At 40.2% G+C, this 16,923-nt stretch overlaps 1 protein-coding gene across 6 annotated transcripts in view; it reads right to left on the bottom strand.

Annotated features, from left to right (window-relative positions):
• The window catches only part of TENM4 (teneurin transmembrane protein 4), a 373,803-nt gene that overhangs the window by 130,709 nt on the left and 226,171 nt on the right, over positions 1-16,923 (bottom strand). For all 6 annotated transcript variants that reach the window (XM_069883272.1, XM_069883268.1, XM_069883269.1 and 3 more), the window contains one exon: positions 16,489-16,689. In XM_069883272.1, the coding sequence (XP_069739373.1) occupies positions 16,489-16,689 (201 nt within the window). The remainder of the gene's footprint in view (positions 1-16,488; positions 16,690-16,923) is intronic.

Raw genomic sequence — 16,923 nt, 5'->3', positions numbered from 1 at the left:
GGCATGAATTTAGGAGACTTCATGTTTTCACCTGTACTGTATTTGTCTGGAAAAACTGAAGCTTGGTGGAGAATAGGTATCTACGCATCAGGTGTTAACATGCCTGTTACCACTATTACTATATAGGAGTGATTTATATGAAAAAATAAAACCAAATACTGATGCAGTGTTATACTGCAGATGAAATGAAATGAATCTATTTCTTCTCCAAGCCCATCACCTGACCGCTCACTTTCAGTCTCTCATAAACCGTGACTGCACTGTCCTCAGTTGGAGAAGAGGCAATTCAGACTTAATTTCAGACTTAGATCTTCCCCCTTCTCTCTGCCTTCTGCTTGGTGCTTCTAAATCTGGTTGAACTTTCCCAAATGTTTTGGACTGAAGCCTGCTTGACGGAGCCATTTTATAGATTTTAAAGGGTAGTGACACAGTTCCCTTTGGCGAAAGTGGAGAGGAGATGAGAACAGAAGAAATGCTGAGCAGGGCTGGGCTGGAAGCCCAGCAAAGTGTATCGGGGTACTTTGCAGAACCCATTTTCTCTTTGTTTCCCTGGCTTTGAACCCCTAGGATGAATATCCCAGCCACCAGTTCTCTCTTTGTGCCTCTGACCATATTAAACACAGGATTCAGGCCTCAAGGCTTGTGGTGGAGGGGCAACCGGTATTATGCAAGACATTCACTTCGAGTCACTGGCTGCACATAAAATATTCAAAACTACTCAGCCTGCATTAACATCACACCTGACTGAAATTCAGCCTTACTTAAGTTGGCTTTTGTCTTTTGCTAATTAATATCACTAATTAACAGGAAGCTTGGGCTGTTCACATACTTTTGCCATGCTTCTGGTATGGGGCTGGAAGATTCACTTCAACTCCAGGAGGAATGTTTTGCAGCATAGGAGAGAGCTGCAAGTTCTTCAGCCCCCTATGCTGAAATGGACTCTCGTCTCCAAGGATCATAGAGTTCTTTAGACAGTGGTAGCTATGACAGTAATAATAGCAATGCTTTGCATGTCTAGAAAACACCTTATTTTCCAAAAGCAACGTAAGCACAATGCCTACTCCTGCTTACTGTACAGGGTGGTAGAACATTTTCCACTTGAACTCCTTTAGCTGCAGTGTCTTGGATGTCTCCAAATCCTATCAAACATTTAGTCCCATATATTTAAATCTGTAATGAAAGAATTTTGGAGTTCAAATGTGCTTTCTGAAAGGCAGAATATCTGTGGAGTCATTCCTATGAAAAGGGATGGAAAACCCACTGGGACATTTACATCTCGACTGAAATATTTCCGAGACAACATGTTGCCAAGGAACAGTTTTGCACACGCGGGCCAGGGACATGCACTGCATGATCTAAACCAAACAGATCTTAGGCTAACCCAGAAGGGGAATGCTGGGAACATATTTGTTTCTTTTTGTCTCCCACCCAGCTGAGACCCCAGCCATATCACCACCCACACAGGCAGGAGACTGCAGGCTCCAGTTTATGAATGTATAATTCATGCATAATGGATATATAAGGTGGTTTGAATTCCCAGGCCCCAAGAGCCGTAATAAAGACTCTCAGCTGTGAAAAACACTTGTGAAGCAAACTACTTACGACAGTCTCCCTAAAACGTAGTTTAATTATTTCTGACAGGGAACCAGGAGCCAGGAACTCTCAAATCTAAACCTTCCATTTAGCTGCCAGTTTAAAGATAGATAGAACCATACAAGTGAAATAGCCTTACAACAGACATCTTGCAGTATGCCCTGGCCCTTTATAACGTGGCACTCTTAAACACTCGCAGGCTTCTAATGGGTGATTAAATAGTCAGACTAGCTTTTACTTTTCTGGTGACACTCAAAGAAATGATCAAAATGGATTTCAGATTAAGTTTCCACTTAACTGCAGGTCTTTTCAGGCAGCTCAAGACGACTAAGGCTGATTTACAGAAAAGGGCAGGTGAATCATTTCTTTATCATTCGGTCCCAGGGACAGAATTTGCCACCTCTATTCTTACTACAAGCTGCATTTTTTTTTGGTACATTTCCCAATTCTGTTGTTAAAATTAGAGGACATGATTAGCTACCATCTGAGCTGCATGAACAAATGAGAAGGAAAGCTTTTAACTCTCCTACGGCAGTATGCACAGACTGGCCAGGTGCACTGCATTGTCCCTATCTATTTAAGCTTAGTTAGAACACTGTGCTTGTCCATAAAAGATCTGCCTGTTAAATATTTCCACACCAGCTGTTCCCAAGAGGTGACCAAATATTTCTTTCAATCTTTAATCTCTTCCATTGTTTGCATAAACAGCCTAGCCATTCTTTATCCTTCCCAAAAATTGCATTGTGTTTTACTTTATCTTGCTGGGCAGCTCTCAAATGGGAAACACCTGAACTTTGAGTAGTACCTTGTATTTTGCTCTCTGACAGCTGCACTCATCAGTGGGCACTGATGGACGTTAACAGATTTACAGATAAAAGGTTTTATGTAAGGAACCAAGTTAATTTCTATTTTACCTTCTGGGTTTTCTCAATGTTACAGTCTAGAGTATCCTCCGCTGCCTGGATTTCACCCCACTTTATGCCCGCTACAGGTCAAGAAGGAAACACAGGTAACTCACCTTAAACCTCTTGCATGGACAACTTCTGGAGCAGATTGTGCTCAAAACACCATCATGTTTTGGGTGGTTCACCCAGTGGTCTCAGGTGCATCATGAACTTAATCTTTAGAAAAGGATAATCCATTCCAACATGATTCTGGTTATTTTTCATGCGAATAATTAGAAAGGAATGATTTGTTTTCAGTTTCGAGATCTGCTCTATTCGACCACTGCTCACTCACACTCGGAACCACCCCATGAGGTTAGACTCAACTGCCTGATGGCTAGTTTTTAGGCAAATGACTTTTTTTTCTGCACTATTCTCTCGTAACTTGGGAGAGATTTTCCTCTGGTCTACAAAGACAGTCTCAGAATTCCTCTAGGCTCTCTTAAAAATCCTAAATCACCTTGAAACCTACCCAAAATCTTGATAGTGGCTGCTGATCTGCCTTATTTTCTGCATATAGCATTGACCAAAACTGTGTTGTAATTTTATTCTGCCTCCACTAGCATGTCTCTTTTCTGTTGTTGTTCACTTAATGCTTAAGAATCTCAGCTATCTGAGGCCAAGATTATCCTTTTTGTTCTGTGTTTGCACTGTGCCAGGTGTAATGAGGTCACAGTCCATTAACAGCACTACAGAAGTAAGAATACAAAAGCAATTACTCATACAAATAAAAGCCTTGTACCAAATTCTTCCTGTCTTTCTTTTTTTTCTTTGCATATCCTGCTAAAAACTGACCCAAATCTGTCCCCTTAAGAATAAAAGCTCTGCTATGTTACCTTTGATATTTCAGAAGAGAAGTGGGAAAAGAAACCTATCAAACACTAGCTACTAGCGTTGCTCATGGCCTTTTTTAATTGATGTAACAGACATGACAGCTTCCAACACAGGAAGTGGCATAATCCAGAATTTTGTATTATTTCCACATTACACTAAAGAATTGGGTTGGGAAAGAGATAATTATGTCAGTCTGTGCTTCATTTATTGCAAATCCATTTTTACACATTTACCCCTATCCCCCCAAAATCCTAAAATTGGCTTGACAACAGTTTTAAAGCTTTCCAGCTTAGAGAAGAGCAATGGAGATGAAAATTTTTCTTTAGCATTCATGTGATGCAAAATCAGAGATTTAGCTGCTTCTGACCTGCCTGCTAAATCCTTTAATAAATATGGATTTAGTGCTAAAATATAAGATCAAGTGAAATTGCTCAGAGCCTCCTGAAAACTGGGGCAGTTCCACTGACCTTCAACATATTAATAGAAAATTTAATAATTAAAAATCTGTCTTAACTGGGATTTTCTAGTTTCAAGTTGGCTCATCTGAGGCAGTTTCCAGCCTCAGACTGATTTTTCTAGAAAAGAAGCAGAGGAGAGAGGTAGTGCACAGTGCTAAAACAGCTGTATTTGGTGAAGAGCTAAGCCTTGTTTTCATAACCTGCATTTGCTTGACAAGGCAAGTTACACAGAATATCTGGGAAAAACATCTAATATAAAGATATGGAAAAAAAACCAAAAGGTTCATGATCGACATGTATTTAGCAGTGAAGTGCTAAATACATACTTCATAATGAAACCTATTTTTCCGTGTGATGAAACTCTCATCTATGTAAGTTGGTAACTGAAGAAGACATAAAGCTCGTTAGCTTTTAAAACCATCCTTTTTATAAAAGTTACAAGGAAAGGCTGAAAATGTGGAACAAGACATAGCCTGAAAGGAGATGTTTGAATTTTCTATCCTTACCACCCCAGTAACTAATCTGTGGTGTTAAATCATCTGAAAAACAACTTATTCTACTAACAACTGGGAAATGGTTGCAAATTTTGTGGCAATGTCCCTAATTGAAGGCTTTTAAATATTTTTCTGCAGAGATCATTTCCTAAGGTAAAGTCTGCACAATTTAATGCTTTTATACAAAGAATATTTTTACTTCTTTAAAACTCACATAAAATATGTAAATATTACTAATTTATAAGTAATAATAATATTTATGTCAATAAATATAAGAGCTATTAGCTTTTATGAGTGTAATTAAACTGCTGATACTGAGACGACTCTCCACTCCACTCAAGGATATCAATGCATTTTATATAACTCAGCAAACTGAACATATCTGAAAGATAACACTTCTCTTTTCAAGGATGAGGAAATCAAGATTAAAGGATGTTCTGAAAATGAAATCCATCAGCTTTGCTATCATGCCTCATCAGGAACAGAAAACTGACCTTCAGCAATGTGACTCAGGACATTTGAGTTTCCTCCTGCTGCACCTGAAGCATTCTAGAGGGCCTGCACCAGGGAATACACATCCTGCATTAGAGCATGACCCTAATCAGGATACCTGAGTTGGCCTAAATGCTGATCCTTGCCAGGCTCTGCAGAAGAAAGACTGAATATGGGTCTTCAACATGCGCAGAGGGGACAATGCCGCACTTGCTGAAAAGCATGGGTATACACAAAGCAGGTATAAACCATGTGCATGACAGAAGAGGAGAGTTTTTACTTTAAGTGGTTGAGCCCGATTTAGCTGTCTATCTCTAGGAGAAGTGTTGGCTGGAAATCCCTAATAAAAGAAAGCACCCATTTCTGGCCCTCAACTAGACACAACTTATTAATCTCACTTCAGCCCTTTTGCCTGTTTTCCTCTCTGCATTTCGTTCTCTGCTTGCATAAGCAGCTTAGTGTTTAACTGAAAGGCTTCTGCAAATCCTCCTCTATGTCTCATCTCCCTTTGGAGATTCAAATCAGGTGTTTAGGTAGCTCTGATCTTGGAAGTGAAGTGTCCACAGAGTAGTAGCTCACTTGGTGCTGAGCAGATCCAGGATAACTGTCCCATAACTGCCCTAGGACCTACTCTCCATCTCTAAAATGAGAAATGAATGAGTCTGGTACAGTAACATACTTCAACAGATTGATGTATGTCCTCCAAGACTGAGTCTTTTACTCTGTAAACACACAGCACCTAGCACAATGAGACTCTTTGGAGTTCTTGGTAAAAGTAGTAATAGTAAGAACAGAAGCAGTCATTAGCAATCCCCTTGCTAATGGATTGTGGCTTTTACTCAGGCTGTGCAGCTGCACAATGTACAGTGGTACAGTTGGGATGTCTGTTAAAAAAAAATTCACTTCTAAGAGTAATTTCAGCTTGCTTCATATTTGCATAAAGGTTTTTCAGCTCCTGTCTGAAAAGCTATAACTCCTTGAGATGAAATTCCATTAAACTGGTCTGCTGCCTTTTATCAGCTTCAAGTTTCTACAAAATTTATACCCTATTTTCATCCTTGCTTTAAATGCTAGGGACTGACCGTTACATTGTGTCTAAAGCATCTCTTCTATAGCTGTGATTTACTTTTGTGCTCATGTCAATCTTCCCTTTATTTATTATTCTGAACTCTATTTTAAACTGTCTCTTGCTGTTGAATAGCAGGACATGAAGTGCCAGGTATTGACAGACTTCAGTCTTGGAGCTGAGATTTGTTAAATAAAAATAAATATCCCACTACAGGATTACGCTTTTCTCTTTGATAGTTTATTGGATCTTTGTGTTTTCTGGCATGTGAGTTAAATCTTTCCAGAGGAGAAACAATTCCTAATGTATTAAATGAAATTCCTAACAAACATTCTTCTCTGAACAAATTTTACTTTTCCCTCTGTCCATAAGGAGGGGATAATTTGACAGTAGAAAAGATTTTTGCTCATGCTTACAATCATAAAAAGAATCTGATTTCTTTCCCAATTCTGTACAGTTTGGTTTTGTCTAAAACAGATTCAACAGAACACTTACAAATGTGTGTACTGAAGTAACTACCAGCTAAATTTGCTTGAGATTCCCTTATTCAGAACTTGGCAGTCCCAATGTGATTTCCTTTTTTTTGTCAGACAACTTTTCATTGAGGAACCTAGGAATGTTATTGTTATTAATCTTTCTCTTTGCTTTTTCAAAATGAGACAGAACAGGTATGAAATGGGATGGACAGACATATCCAGAAGTTAGATGCCTGTCTGTCCACACAAATGTGATGCAGCAGCAGCTGCTCCAAAAGCTTTGTGTCTGCTGTACTCAACACTGGTCTGGAAGAATCACCTTTACAGAAAAGAAGCAAAGCTCTCCCCAGTGCCCTTTCAAGCTTTCTTCTGTCAGGATCATTTGAAAGGTGCTCATTAGTGCAAATAGTGATGATAGTTTTTCAGAAAATGAACACCTTGCAGCTTGGAATGGGGCAGAGAGGCTGTACTGAATCCAGTGCATTCACTTCAAACAGGTTATTAAATCATGGATTTCTGGCCTCTTGTAGCCACCAATCCACTATGTAACAATTACTGGTCTTGGGATATTTTTGCTTGCTCATTTTTCACGTTATTCTCTTCTACTGAGTCCTAGATTATTTCTTCCATTATTTCACCTTAGCCATTCTAAACTTGAATGAAACATGGCTTGATGAAGCTTAAAATGTGCAATAATCCTTTGTAGAAACTCTGAACATGACAAGCTCCAGTTGGGTCAAAGTGTAAGGTCACAGTTGCGGGAGCTACCCACCAACAGTGTGGGATTGACTGAATGCAAGTGGAGAATCCATGACATGAAACCTATAATCATCCCTGCCGAGCCGAATGAGTCAGGTGTAAGGGGAGAGTCTTGACACAGCCTGATCAAGGGTAGATCAAAGGCACAATGTAACTACAGACAAGAATCCACATTGCTGATACTCCAGCAATATTAAGAGGGAATATTCAGAAGAAGAAGACAGAACTAGGAGGATGCCCACACTGTTTTCTGTGAGTTGTTTACAAACTGATTAGCCAAATTTATCAGACATCCTGTATCTTCTGTTCAAAAGCAGCAACCGCCATAAGGAAACTCTAAGCCTGAAGAAACATACACATTCCTACAAGCATGACCTATTCTGGGCAGTGACTACAATGTTTCAGCTGCTCAGTTGGCTTCATCAACTGGTTTTATCTCCAAAGAACATGAAGAACGAGTTCACACCACTCTTGCAGGACAGTAGTTTTGTCCCCAATAGCAGGTGGTTTACACTTACTGTGTCAAAGAAGTGACTTAATATTGTTTAAAAAAATCATCATCATCATGGCAGATACTCTGCTGTAAGAAGGGGTTAAATTATGACCAGCCCCAATGCTGGCATTATCTAAATCCAGAAACTGTGAGAAGTCTAATGCTCTTCCTTTCAAAAGCAAAGTCAGAGGATAAGCCAAAACGTGGACATTTGAGACTCCTCAGTTTTCAGTATATTGCTGCTGTTTTCAGTCAGCAAAGTCCACAACACAAAGCATAATTGATCCAAACAAAAAGAACATTTAAGCTTGTGATGTGACTGCTGAGGTCACATCTGGAGAGAGGGAAGACTGCTGAACTAAAATTGACATGCCAGGAATTAGCCCTAATTGTTGTAGACAACAAATAGGCAATAGACTAGTCTACCCACAGCCATTTGAGGAGGTTCACAAACTGGCACTGATGCTGGAACAGCTGATATGAGAGAAAGAAGCTTTACTCATAGCAGTATGCCTAAGGTCAGTGAAGACTAGAGATTGCTTGTTACACCACTGGACACACATTATTCACAGCCTGAGACATGACCTAATCAGATCAAATGTTTTGTGATATAATGGCCAGAGCCAGACTGATAGTATCACCATTTCCACGGGGTTTGGCCAAGTTTGAAATGACAGCTAGAACACAAGTCTTCAGTTCCCTCAGTCTCACCCTTGGTCACTCATTCTGACCAAGACTGCATGGACTGCTGCAAACAGAGAAGTGACTAAAAGTAAGATCCTAAACACATCTAAAAGCTGACAAGAGTTTGATGGATCTCTGGTTGACTTGGGAAACATTCTAAGACAATTTCTCAACTACCAGACTGCAAGTAGGAATACATATTTCAAACCTCAGTTGCATCTTCTATCTTATCGGGAGATCTCTTCTCCCCTTTAGTATATCCTTTTCATCTTCTGACCACAAAGATATATGGACTTATGAAGAACTGGACTTCCCACAAAAATAAATACAGTCCATCTCAACTAGTACCTTTTTTCTGCCACTCCAGGGTCTCCTTATACACATTTTCAATAACTAAAGGGAAAGGGAATAAAAGTGTTTTCAAATGAAAGCTTTCCTGAATACTTTTATTTAAATGTTTTGGCTGTTTTCAGTCCTTTATTGCATTTTTAATAAAAAGCTTAAAAGTCTTAAAAGGATAAGTTCATCTTGGCAATGGGTAGGCTAAATCTGTACCCGCAATCCCAGCTACATCAAAAACTTTGTTTTGTACAATGATAGTTCTTGTTAACACTGTTGATTTGCTCGATTCACTTATTCCTTCACAATTCACAAAGCAGATATCTGTGAGGCAGAGCCACTGATATCCTTGTCTAACAGCGCTAGGCTGCACATACTTTATTACCTCAGAGAGAAAACTTAGTTCTTTCCACACAAATAAAAATGGGAAGATCACAAGTTCACAAATCAGCATGTTACGGTTCTGCAAGGCTGAGGATGAAATCCCTACTGGTACAAAATATTTCCTGGCCTTCAGTGACGATTAAAGGACCAAGTCAAGGCTTCAGGAGTGGGTTTGCCATTTTAGTATTGAGACAGAATAGATTTTGATGGTATCTTCTGAAGCCTACGTTACAAGACCCTGCGCTCCCATCATTTCAATTGCCCCAGACTAATGTTTCTCACTATGCTGCAAGGGTAGTGAGATGAGCAAGTTACAAGCTGAAGGAAAATAATTTAAAGTGGCATTTAATTACATAGCTGTTGCGAGAGAGATGGCCAGAGTCAAGATCACACCCAATATGAGTTTAGAATCTTGCTCCGTTTATTACATGTCTTCCACCAATTTTTATACACCGTGTTACAGTCTACGCGTAAGGTGCTTATTGGTCTGTGTCCACTATTCACGCACTAATTGGTTAGCAGTTACTACGCGCTAGGTGCCCATTGGTAGCAGTTGCCAAGCATGCTCTGTTCTTGTTCCTGCCTTGCGTTTAGCTGTGCTGCTTACTACACTACCCACTTTGCCTTGCTACAAGCCAACTTCCTCTAAATGTCAAGGTTATTCTGAGATTGAGGCGCTGCCACAATATCAAGCCTTAAAGAGCCAGCGTCCTGATGCCCTTTCCTTCTTAACCAATCCTCTACTATGCACAGTATCTTTTTCTTAAGCCATTAAGATTTAAAATGCATGGATTTTATCAATTTCAGATGTTGTACCCTGAGGTTTAGTCCTTTTCTTCTTTCCATTTTTTAAAGCTAGGAAAAAGACAAATCCACGATTTCTTTCACATTAAAGGGGGCTCTAGTCTATAGTAAGACAGAAGTCTGTATCATGTGAGAGCTGGTGTGATATCCATCTTTTACAGAGACAGTTTTACCTCTTAATGAAGAAAATGATGGTTTAAAGGAGGAATTATACAAACATTTTCCAAGGATGGATTTCCATCTTGGTGGCCTTGGACATGGCATGAACTTAACAGATTTTGTTTTGTAAGGCTGACATCAATAAGCTGCAGGAAATCAATTTTTATCACACATGTGGTGCTGTTTGACCAATAGGACATGATGCTGTCTGGCAAGATATACGAAAACTGTGTTTCTCTGTGTGTGTGTGTGTAATAATCTCCTGCACAATTCATGATGAAAAAGACATTGTATAGTGAAGGTGCATTTGCTCTAGCTTTCTCTTTAGAAGTTCATTCTTCTTGGTCTCCTTATTTACTAATTGGAATACAGAAAACATGCCCATTTCAGTGAACTGTACGACTTTGTGGTGGGGAACTCTGCTGGGTGCTGTCTGAAAGATTTTCTCCATTGTTAATTTACACAACTAAATTGGTACTAAAAAAATTCAGTCATTACCATTAGCTGATACAGAATCTTAAATCTAATCATTGTTTGTGAATAGACTTGAATTGACCCATACTCCTGCAAAGTAAACATTGACTTCAATGTACTATGCAATAATTTCAATGATTTATAAGAACATGGCTTCCCTGCTATCAGAGACATGGATGCACACACCACACTAGTTTTATTTAAATACAGCTTTTCAGTCCACCAAAAGCAGTAAAGCCATGGAGGACTGTTTCACAACTGGTGGGTAAACACTTGGTCTTTTGCTAGCCTTATGGAATCCCACACTATTTCCCCACTGTGCTTGGAGGCCAGGTTTCTCTAGGCATATCTGCAAATGTTGTGAGCACTACATAGCAGTCTGAAGCCCTTCCTGAGCTGTTTTTAATTGATCAGATAGGCTGAGGGGAATTTCTGTTGTTTTTTATGTTAAATACCACAGTTCTGTAATTGCCTCTCTCCCAAGGATTCTGTGATTGTGATTGCCTGCTGAGCCTTCTACAGTTATTTGGCAGAACTGAGGATTTCTCAAAAGCTGAAACCCAGACTGCTCTAAAGTAATATGAAGTATCCAAATAAGAAAGCAGCTGAATCAATGAAGAATCAATTAAGGTCCTTTTAAAGGAGTTTCACTCAACTATATTCTGCAGTCCTCTGCAGAGGTTTTAGGACAACCATCCCAGTAAAAGAAGGATGGGATGGCATGGAACCGGATTTTTTTTATCCACTAAAGACACTTCGAGCATCTCTAGCCAGAGTAAGTTTGGCCAGCATGAGTGCTGCAGTGCTGGATTCTGAGGAGATGGATGGTGTGAAACTCTGTTCCTGTCTCAAATGATAGGCACTATGTGCTTCAGAACAATGCCCAGTTGACATTTATGTTCAGGGTATGAAACTGTTGTTGTCAACTTTATCATCCCTTTGGATGAGCCCAGCCAGTTCATTCCTTTCTTTGAAATCCCAAGCACAAACACAGGCTGGATGGAGAATGGATTGAGAGCAGGCCCAAACAGTAAGATTTGGGAGTGTTGGTTGATGAGAGGCTCAACATGATCTGGCAAGGTGCACCTGCAACCCAGAAAGCCAACCATATCCTGTGGTGCATCAAAATAATTGTGGACAACAGGTGGAAGGAGGTGATTCTGCCCCTCTACTCTGCTATGCCAAGACCCCACCTAGAGTACTGCGTTAAACTCTGGGACCCCAAAACCAAGAAGGACATGGATCTGTTTGAGTGAGTTCAAAGGAGGACTGCAAAGATGAATCAGGCAGCTGGAGCACCTCTCTATGAAGGCCCTGGGGTGACCTTTAAGTGGCATTCCAGTACCTAAAGGGGGCCTACATGAAACCTGGAGAGGTAGGGCAAGTACTGATAGGACAAGGGGTAATGGCTTTAAACTGAAAGAATGTAGCTTTAGATTAGATATAAGGAATAAATTCTACACTGTGAGGGTGGTGAGGCACTGGAAAGGTCGCCCAGAGAAGTCATGGATGCCCTGTCGTTGGAACTGTTCAAGGCCAGGTCAGATGAAGCTTTGAGCAACCTGAACTCGTGGAACGGATTCCTGCCTTTGACAGGGGGTTGTAGATCTAGATGATTTTTAAGGTCCCTTCCAACCCAAACCATTCTATGATTCTATGGTTCTTATTCTATAATTGCATGACTTTTTGAGATATAATCATGCAAGCTCAGCCTAAGTCCCTGGCCAAGCATGATCTACTAGCCTTTCCAAAATATTAAGTAAAACATAATAACTTCTAACTTCTTTACTGAATCCTTGCTTCCCGTTCCCAAGTCTCATCACTAAATGTGTACAGCACATGAATTTATATCTCCATTGCCAATTTAGGACCATGATATACAAAGTACTATTCCTATTACTGCTCTTCTCCAGTGTACTTGTAAAGATCTGAAGTTTAATAATGGATGTCAACCGTGCATAAAGTTTACAAATCAGCGATTGGAAAGGAATCCTTATCTGCATGTAGGTCAATAACCAACCACTGTCAACTGCTCAGAAAAAAGTCACTAAATTTCAGAACATAATTTCTATTGCTGCTTTGTATAACCAACTTTCCGATGACTCTTGTGAATGTCAAGATGTCAGCTACCAAACACAGAACAGCGGGAAAACCACTGATATAAATGTGGGGAGAGGGAAGGATACCAAAAGATAACTTAGTTCCTTTAAGAACGATTTTGCATACAAGTGTAACATTGTTTTCGATGGGCCTGGGATTGTACTGATGCATCAGCGAGATTCCTCTGGGCAACAGTGCATTCTCTACATGCAGATAACTCAGAGTGACAAAGCTGGTGAAGGGGCTGGAGAACAGGCCTTATGAGGAACGGCTGAGAGAGCTGGGGTTGTTTAGCCTGGAGAAGAGGAGGCTGAGGGGAGACCTTATTGCTCTCTACAACTACCTGAAAGGAGGTTGTGGGGAGGAGGGTGCTGACCTCTTCTCCCAAGTGACAGGGGACAGGACAAGAGGGAATGGCCTCAAGCTCCGCCAGGGGAGATTTAGGCTGAACATTAGGAAAAAAAATTTCACAGAAAGGGTCATTGGGCACTGGAACAGGCTGCCCAGGGAGGTGGCTGAGTCACCCTCCCTGGAAGTGTTTAAAGCACAGATGAGGTGCTGAGGGGCATGGCTTAGTGTTTGATAGGAATGGTTGGACTTGATGATCCAGTGGGTCTCTTCCAAGCTGGTTCTTCTATGATTCTATGATTCTCTCAGCAAATATGTCTTATGGTACACGTTTTGTTGCCTCTTGATTATCCAGAAATACTTGATCCAGTTTAAATAGGTCAAAAGTGAGACCATATTATATTAAGTTCTGTTTCATATTGCAGCACAGACCATTTCTTTCTTCCTGCTATACTCTGACAATAAGAGGTTAAAAGAGCTGCCCTTTAATGGCTTCATTAGTTGCCCTGCTTGGAGAAAAAGTCCTTAGCTTGGGCTCATTAAAAGGTGAAGCAAGATGGCAAGTCAAAAGCCTCGGATACAGAGAATCTGTGATGGCAATCCCTGGAGAAAACTGGTTAGGATGACTGACTCCTTAATTATCTTTCTTGTACTAAGCATTGCTTCGGACTTTTTAGCTGAACTGGGTTATAGGAGATCTTTTTGTATTTACTTATGCAACCATACTAAGATGCAAAAGGGAAGAGACTTAATTCTCCCACGGAGAAATTAAAATGCCCCTTTTGCTGCTCAGTATGGGCTATCTCTAGACTTATCTCTGCACCTTTCTCTAAAATATCTTCTTAATATTTGAGAATCTACCAAAAAAAGAAGTGCATACTGAGGGAAAGGGGATCCTAAGAAACTGTCCCTTGCATGAAAGCGTGAAGCATGTTGAAGAAGCATTTTTCTAGAGTGGTAGTATGGCAGCAGCCACATCTCAAGACAAACTGCCAGTGGGCACACACATAAAGCAAAACCACCCCTCGTATCCTTACTTCTTCCTTTAGTGCAGTGCAGAGCACTTCAATGAAACTGAATTTCACAGGTTGTCTATGAAGACACAGAGTAAGCAGAATGAACCAAGATAATATAAACAGGAAACAGAAATCTCTACAATATTATTATCTTGTGAAAACCCAAGGGTTTTATCTAGCAATCTCTGTTCCTCTAAGATTCCTGCTAAAGGGAGTTGAACTCTACTTACTTAGCTGAAAGACTGAGTCTAAGGTTCCAATATAGTCCAGTCTCACTACATATGACAATCCACAGACTTTCACCAAGCTGCTTTCATTCTGATACCTTCTAAAGGAATACAGCATAGGGTATTTCAGATAGGTAATAGCCTTCACTTCAAGGTGTTCAGAGCTGTTCATTGTGCCTCCTCCTATTTTATTCTGGGTGTCCAGATGGGTATGCTGTTCTGCGGGCCTGCTTCTCTCTATGGTTTCTGAAAGGGCCTGTCCTTGGCACTAGCCATGTAGGCACAGTTCTATAGATTTCACTGTGACTGACACAGTCCCAACTGCTCTGCTGAACTGAGGCTGATTTATGCAAGTAGTTAACTCTCCCACTTAAGAATTCTTCTGTTCTGTTTGGCCTTGTTTTATCAGACAATAAAAATCTGGCCCCTTTAGCCCCTTTTACAGGACCCCCACTCCCCTGGGCTGAGCAACGTGTTGTTCCATGTACTAGTATGCTTGCTCACTCTATTTAATTATGCAAGAAGAATACCACACATCCTGTAAAGTAAATCTGTCTTTCAAATCAAGCCATCAATTCAATGGAAAGGTCTGGCTTAGAAATGGAAGTTTACAAATCACCTTAGCTGTGAGTTTAGCTGTGAGGCACAATAACCTAAATGTTACATGCAGCTCGGTGAGGAAAAAGGTCTTGGAATGATGTTCAAGTTTATCTCAAATAACCTCACATTGCCAAAGAAAGTTTGCACTAGATGGATTTATAAAAGCAGTATAAGGAAAGCTAATAAATCATCTGCACATGACCCTGAAGGTTAACAAAGGGAAAGTGAATTCTGTTTGTGTGTAGAAATGAATGTTTTTCCAAATCCATACCTGCAGTCCCCAAAACCTCCATATAAACTTGGAATAATGACTCAGTTATGAACTATGCTACAAGACCACTAGAAATACACAACTGCCTTTCTCCTTATGGCAGTCTTAGAAATATTTCCTGCAGGATAGAACTGAAAGTGTTAATACAGGGAAAAGAAAAGTCTGACACCAAATTTATCCTCCTATTAACGCAGGATAGCTTCCCTCCCTACATCTACAAAACTTTTGATTAACCTAGTTTCAGCCTCAGGCAAGAAGGCCTCCTCTTTTTCTTATTCTTCAGCTCACTCAATTGTACTTTATGACAAGCTTCCTAACGTCTAACCTAAATGATGATTGTTTAAAAGGTTTTCTTTTTACATATGTTACATACTTTCATTCAAATTGCCTCATCCTTGGAAGTTACTCTCTTTAAAATATTTGCAAGGTTCTAACCTGATTTTCTTTACACATGATAGTAATTCCTCAGTGAAAATGTTGTTTACGTAATTTTTCTACTATATCCACTGTCCTAATAGTTTTTTTTTTGTTGCTTTCCTGAAAATTAATTTCATTTCATTGCCCATACTGAGCTGCCCTGGGATTTTTGGCCTGGTTCCACCCCAGCTGTGCAAAGTAAAGAAGCTGTTATTGCCGTGGTCTCTTGTTTGTGAGCACAATATACAGCACATTAGCCAAAAGACTAATGTTCCACAGGACCAGCCTATTTAACGTACTATAGCAATTCTCAGGGTGGCATCTGAAAGCTAACTGCATTTGAAAGAAAAGAAAAGGTTTCTGAATATTTTTTCCTAAGCCTTCATTTCAGATACTGGATGCAGATTTTGAGCAAGATGTCCGTTCAGCTGAGGAATGAGGGAAGTTCTCAATTCCAGACCTTTACACAAAACAGCTCATAAAAATCTGTCTTCTTGGTAGGTACTTGTACTATTAAATACTTCTGTTCAGTTAACTTATTTTTGCTTGACAGAGGACGGTGCTTACAGTGTTGCAATATGAACGACATGTGACATTCATCCCCCTCTAGCTGGGCCTAGAAAATCACAGCGCTTAAACTCCAAAGGGAAATGAGGCCTGAAGGATTGCCACCTCTTCCTTCTTGTTTACAGCAACCTACAGAATATTTAGTCATCTCATAAAAATCAAAACAGACCCTTTGGTGGCTACTAGGAATCATCAAGAAATAACACCAGAACAAGCGGTTATATGTAGACCATCAATTACATTCATAGCAGCATTATGAACAATAGCAAGCCTAGGTACCTTTAATGGGGTTATTTATTATATTACTCGACGCTCTGCAATGGAAGCAGAATTATTTATGTAGTTGAGTTATGGAATTTCTGCTTCCAGTCATGCCCTACATGTGCTTTACTGGAATACATTTGTTCACTCTCTTTGCCGATCTAAGTATGAATATATTACAAAGTTTAAATAAACTAAAAAATAACAGTAAGTCACTGCTGTTGTTACCGATTGAGCAATCGTGTCCAGTCCAGTTGGGATCACAGCTGCAGAGTCCAGTATCCGGGAGGAAGGTCCCATGACCGGAGCATTGGTCCAGACAAGTTGCTCTTGGGGTCTCACAGTTTGTTCCTCCCCAGCCAACTGAACAGTGACATTCTCCTCGCACGCACACACCTCGTCCTGAGCAGGTAGGATCCATGCAGTCCACTACATGTGAGAAGAGAGAGGAAGCAGACAGGAGAAGGAAATGAGAATTTCAGAAAAAAAGCCGTCAGATCGTCATCTGCACAAACTTATTTATATAGCATCTCAAGGCTCCAGCCAGAAAGCAAAGCCCCATTGTGCACATAACAGATGCTTCATGCAAGAAGCTAGTGTCCCCAAAAAGGCAGTGAGACCTAAAACGCTTAAATGAAGAAAAATTTAATAATGAAATCCATT

This window comes from Phaenicophaeus curvirostris, chromosome 1 (genome assembly GCF_032191515.1).
Source record: "Phaenicophaeus curvirostris isolate KB17595 chromosome 1, BPBGC_Pcur_1.0, whole genome shotgun sequence".
Lineage (NCBI taxonomy): Eukaryota > Metazoa > Chordata > Aves > Cuculiformes > Cuculidae > Phaenicophaeus > Phaenicophaeus curvirostris.
This window is presented reverse-complemented; position numbering and strand designations above follow the sequence as displayed.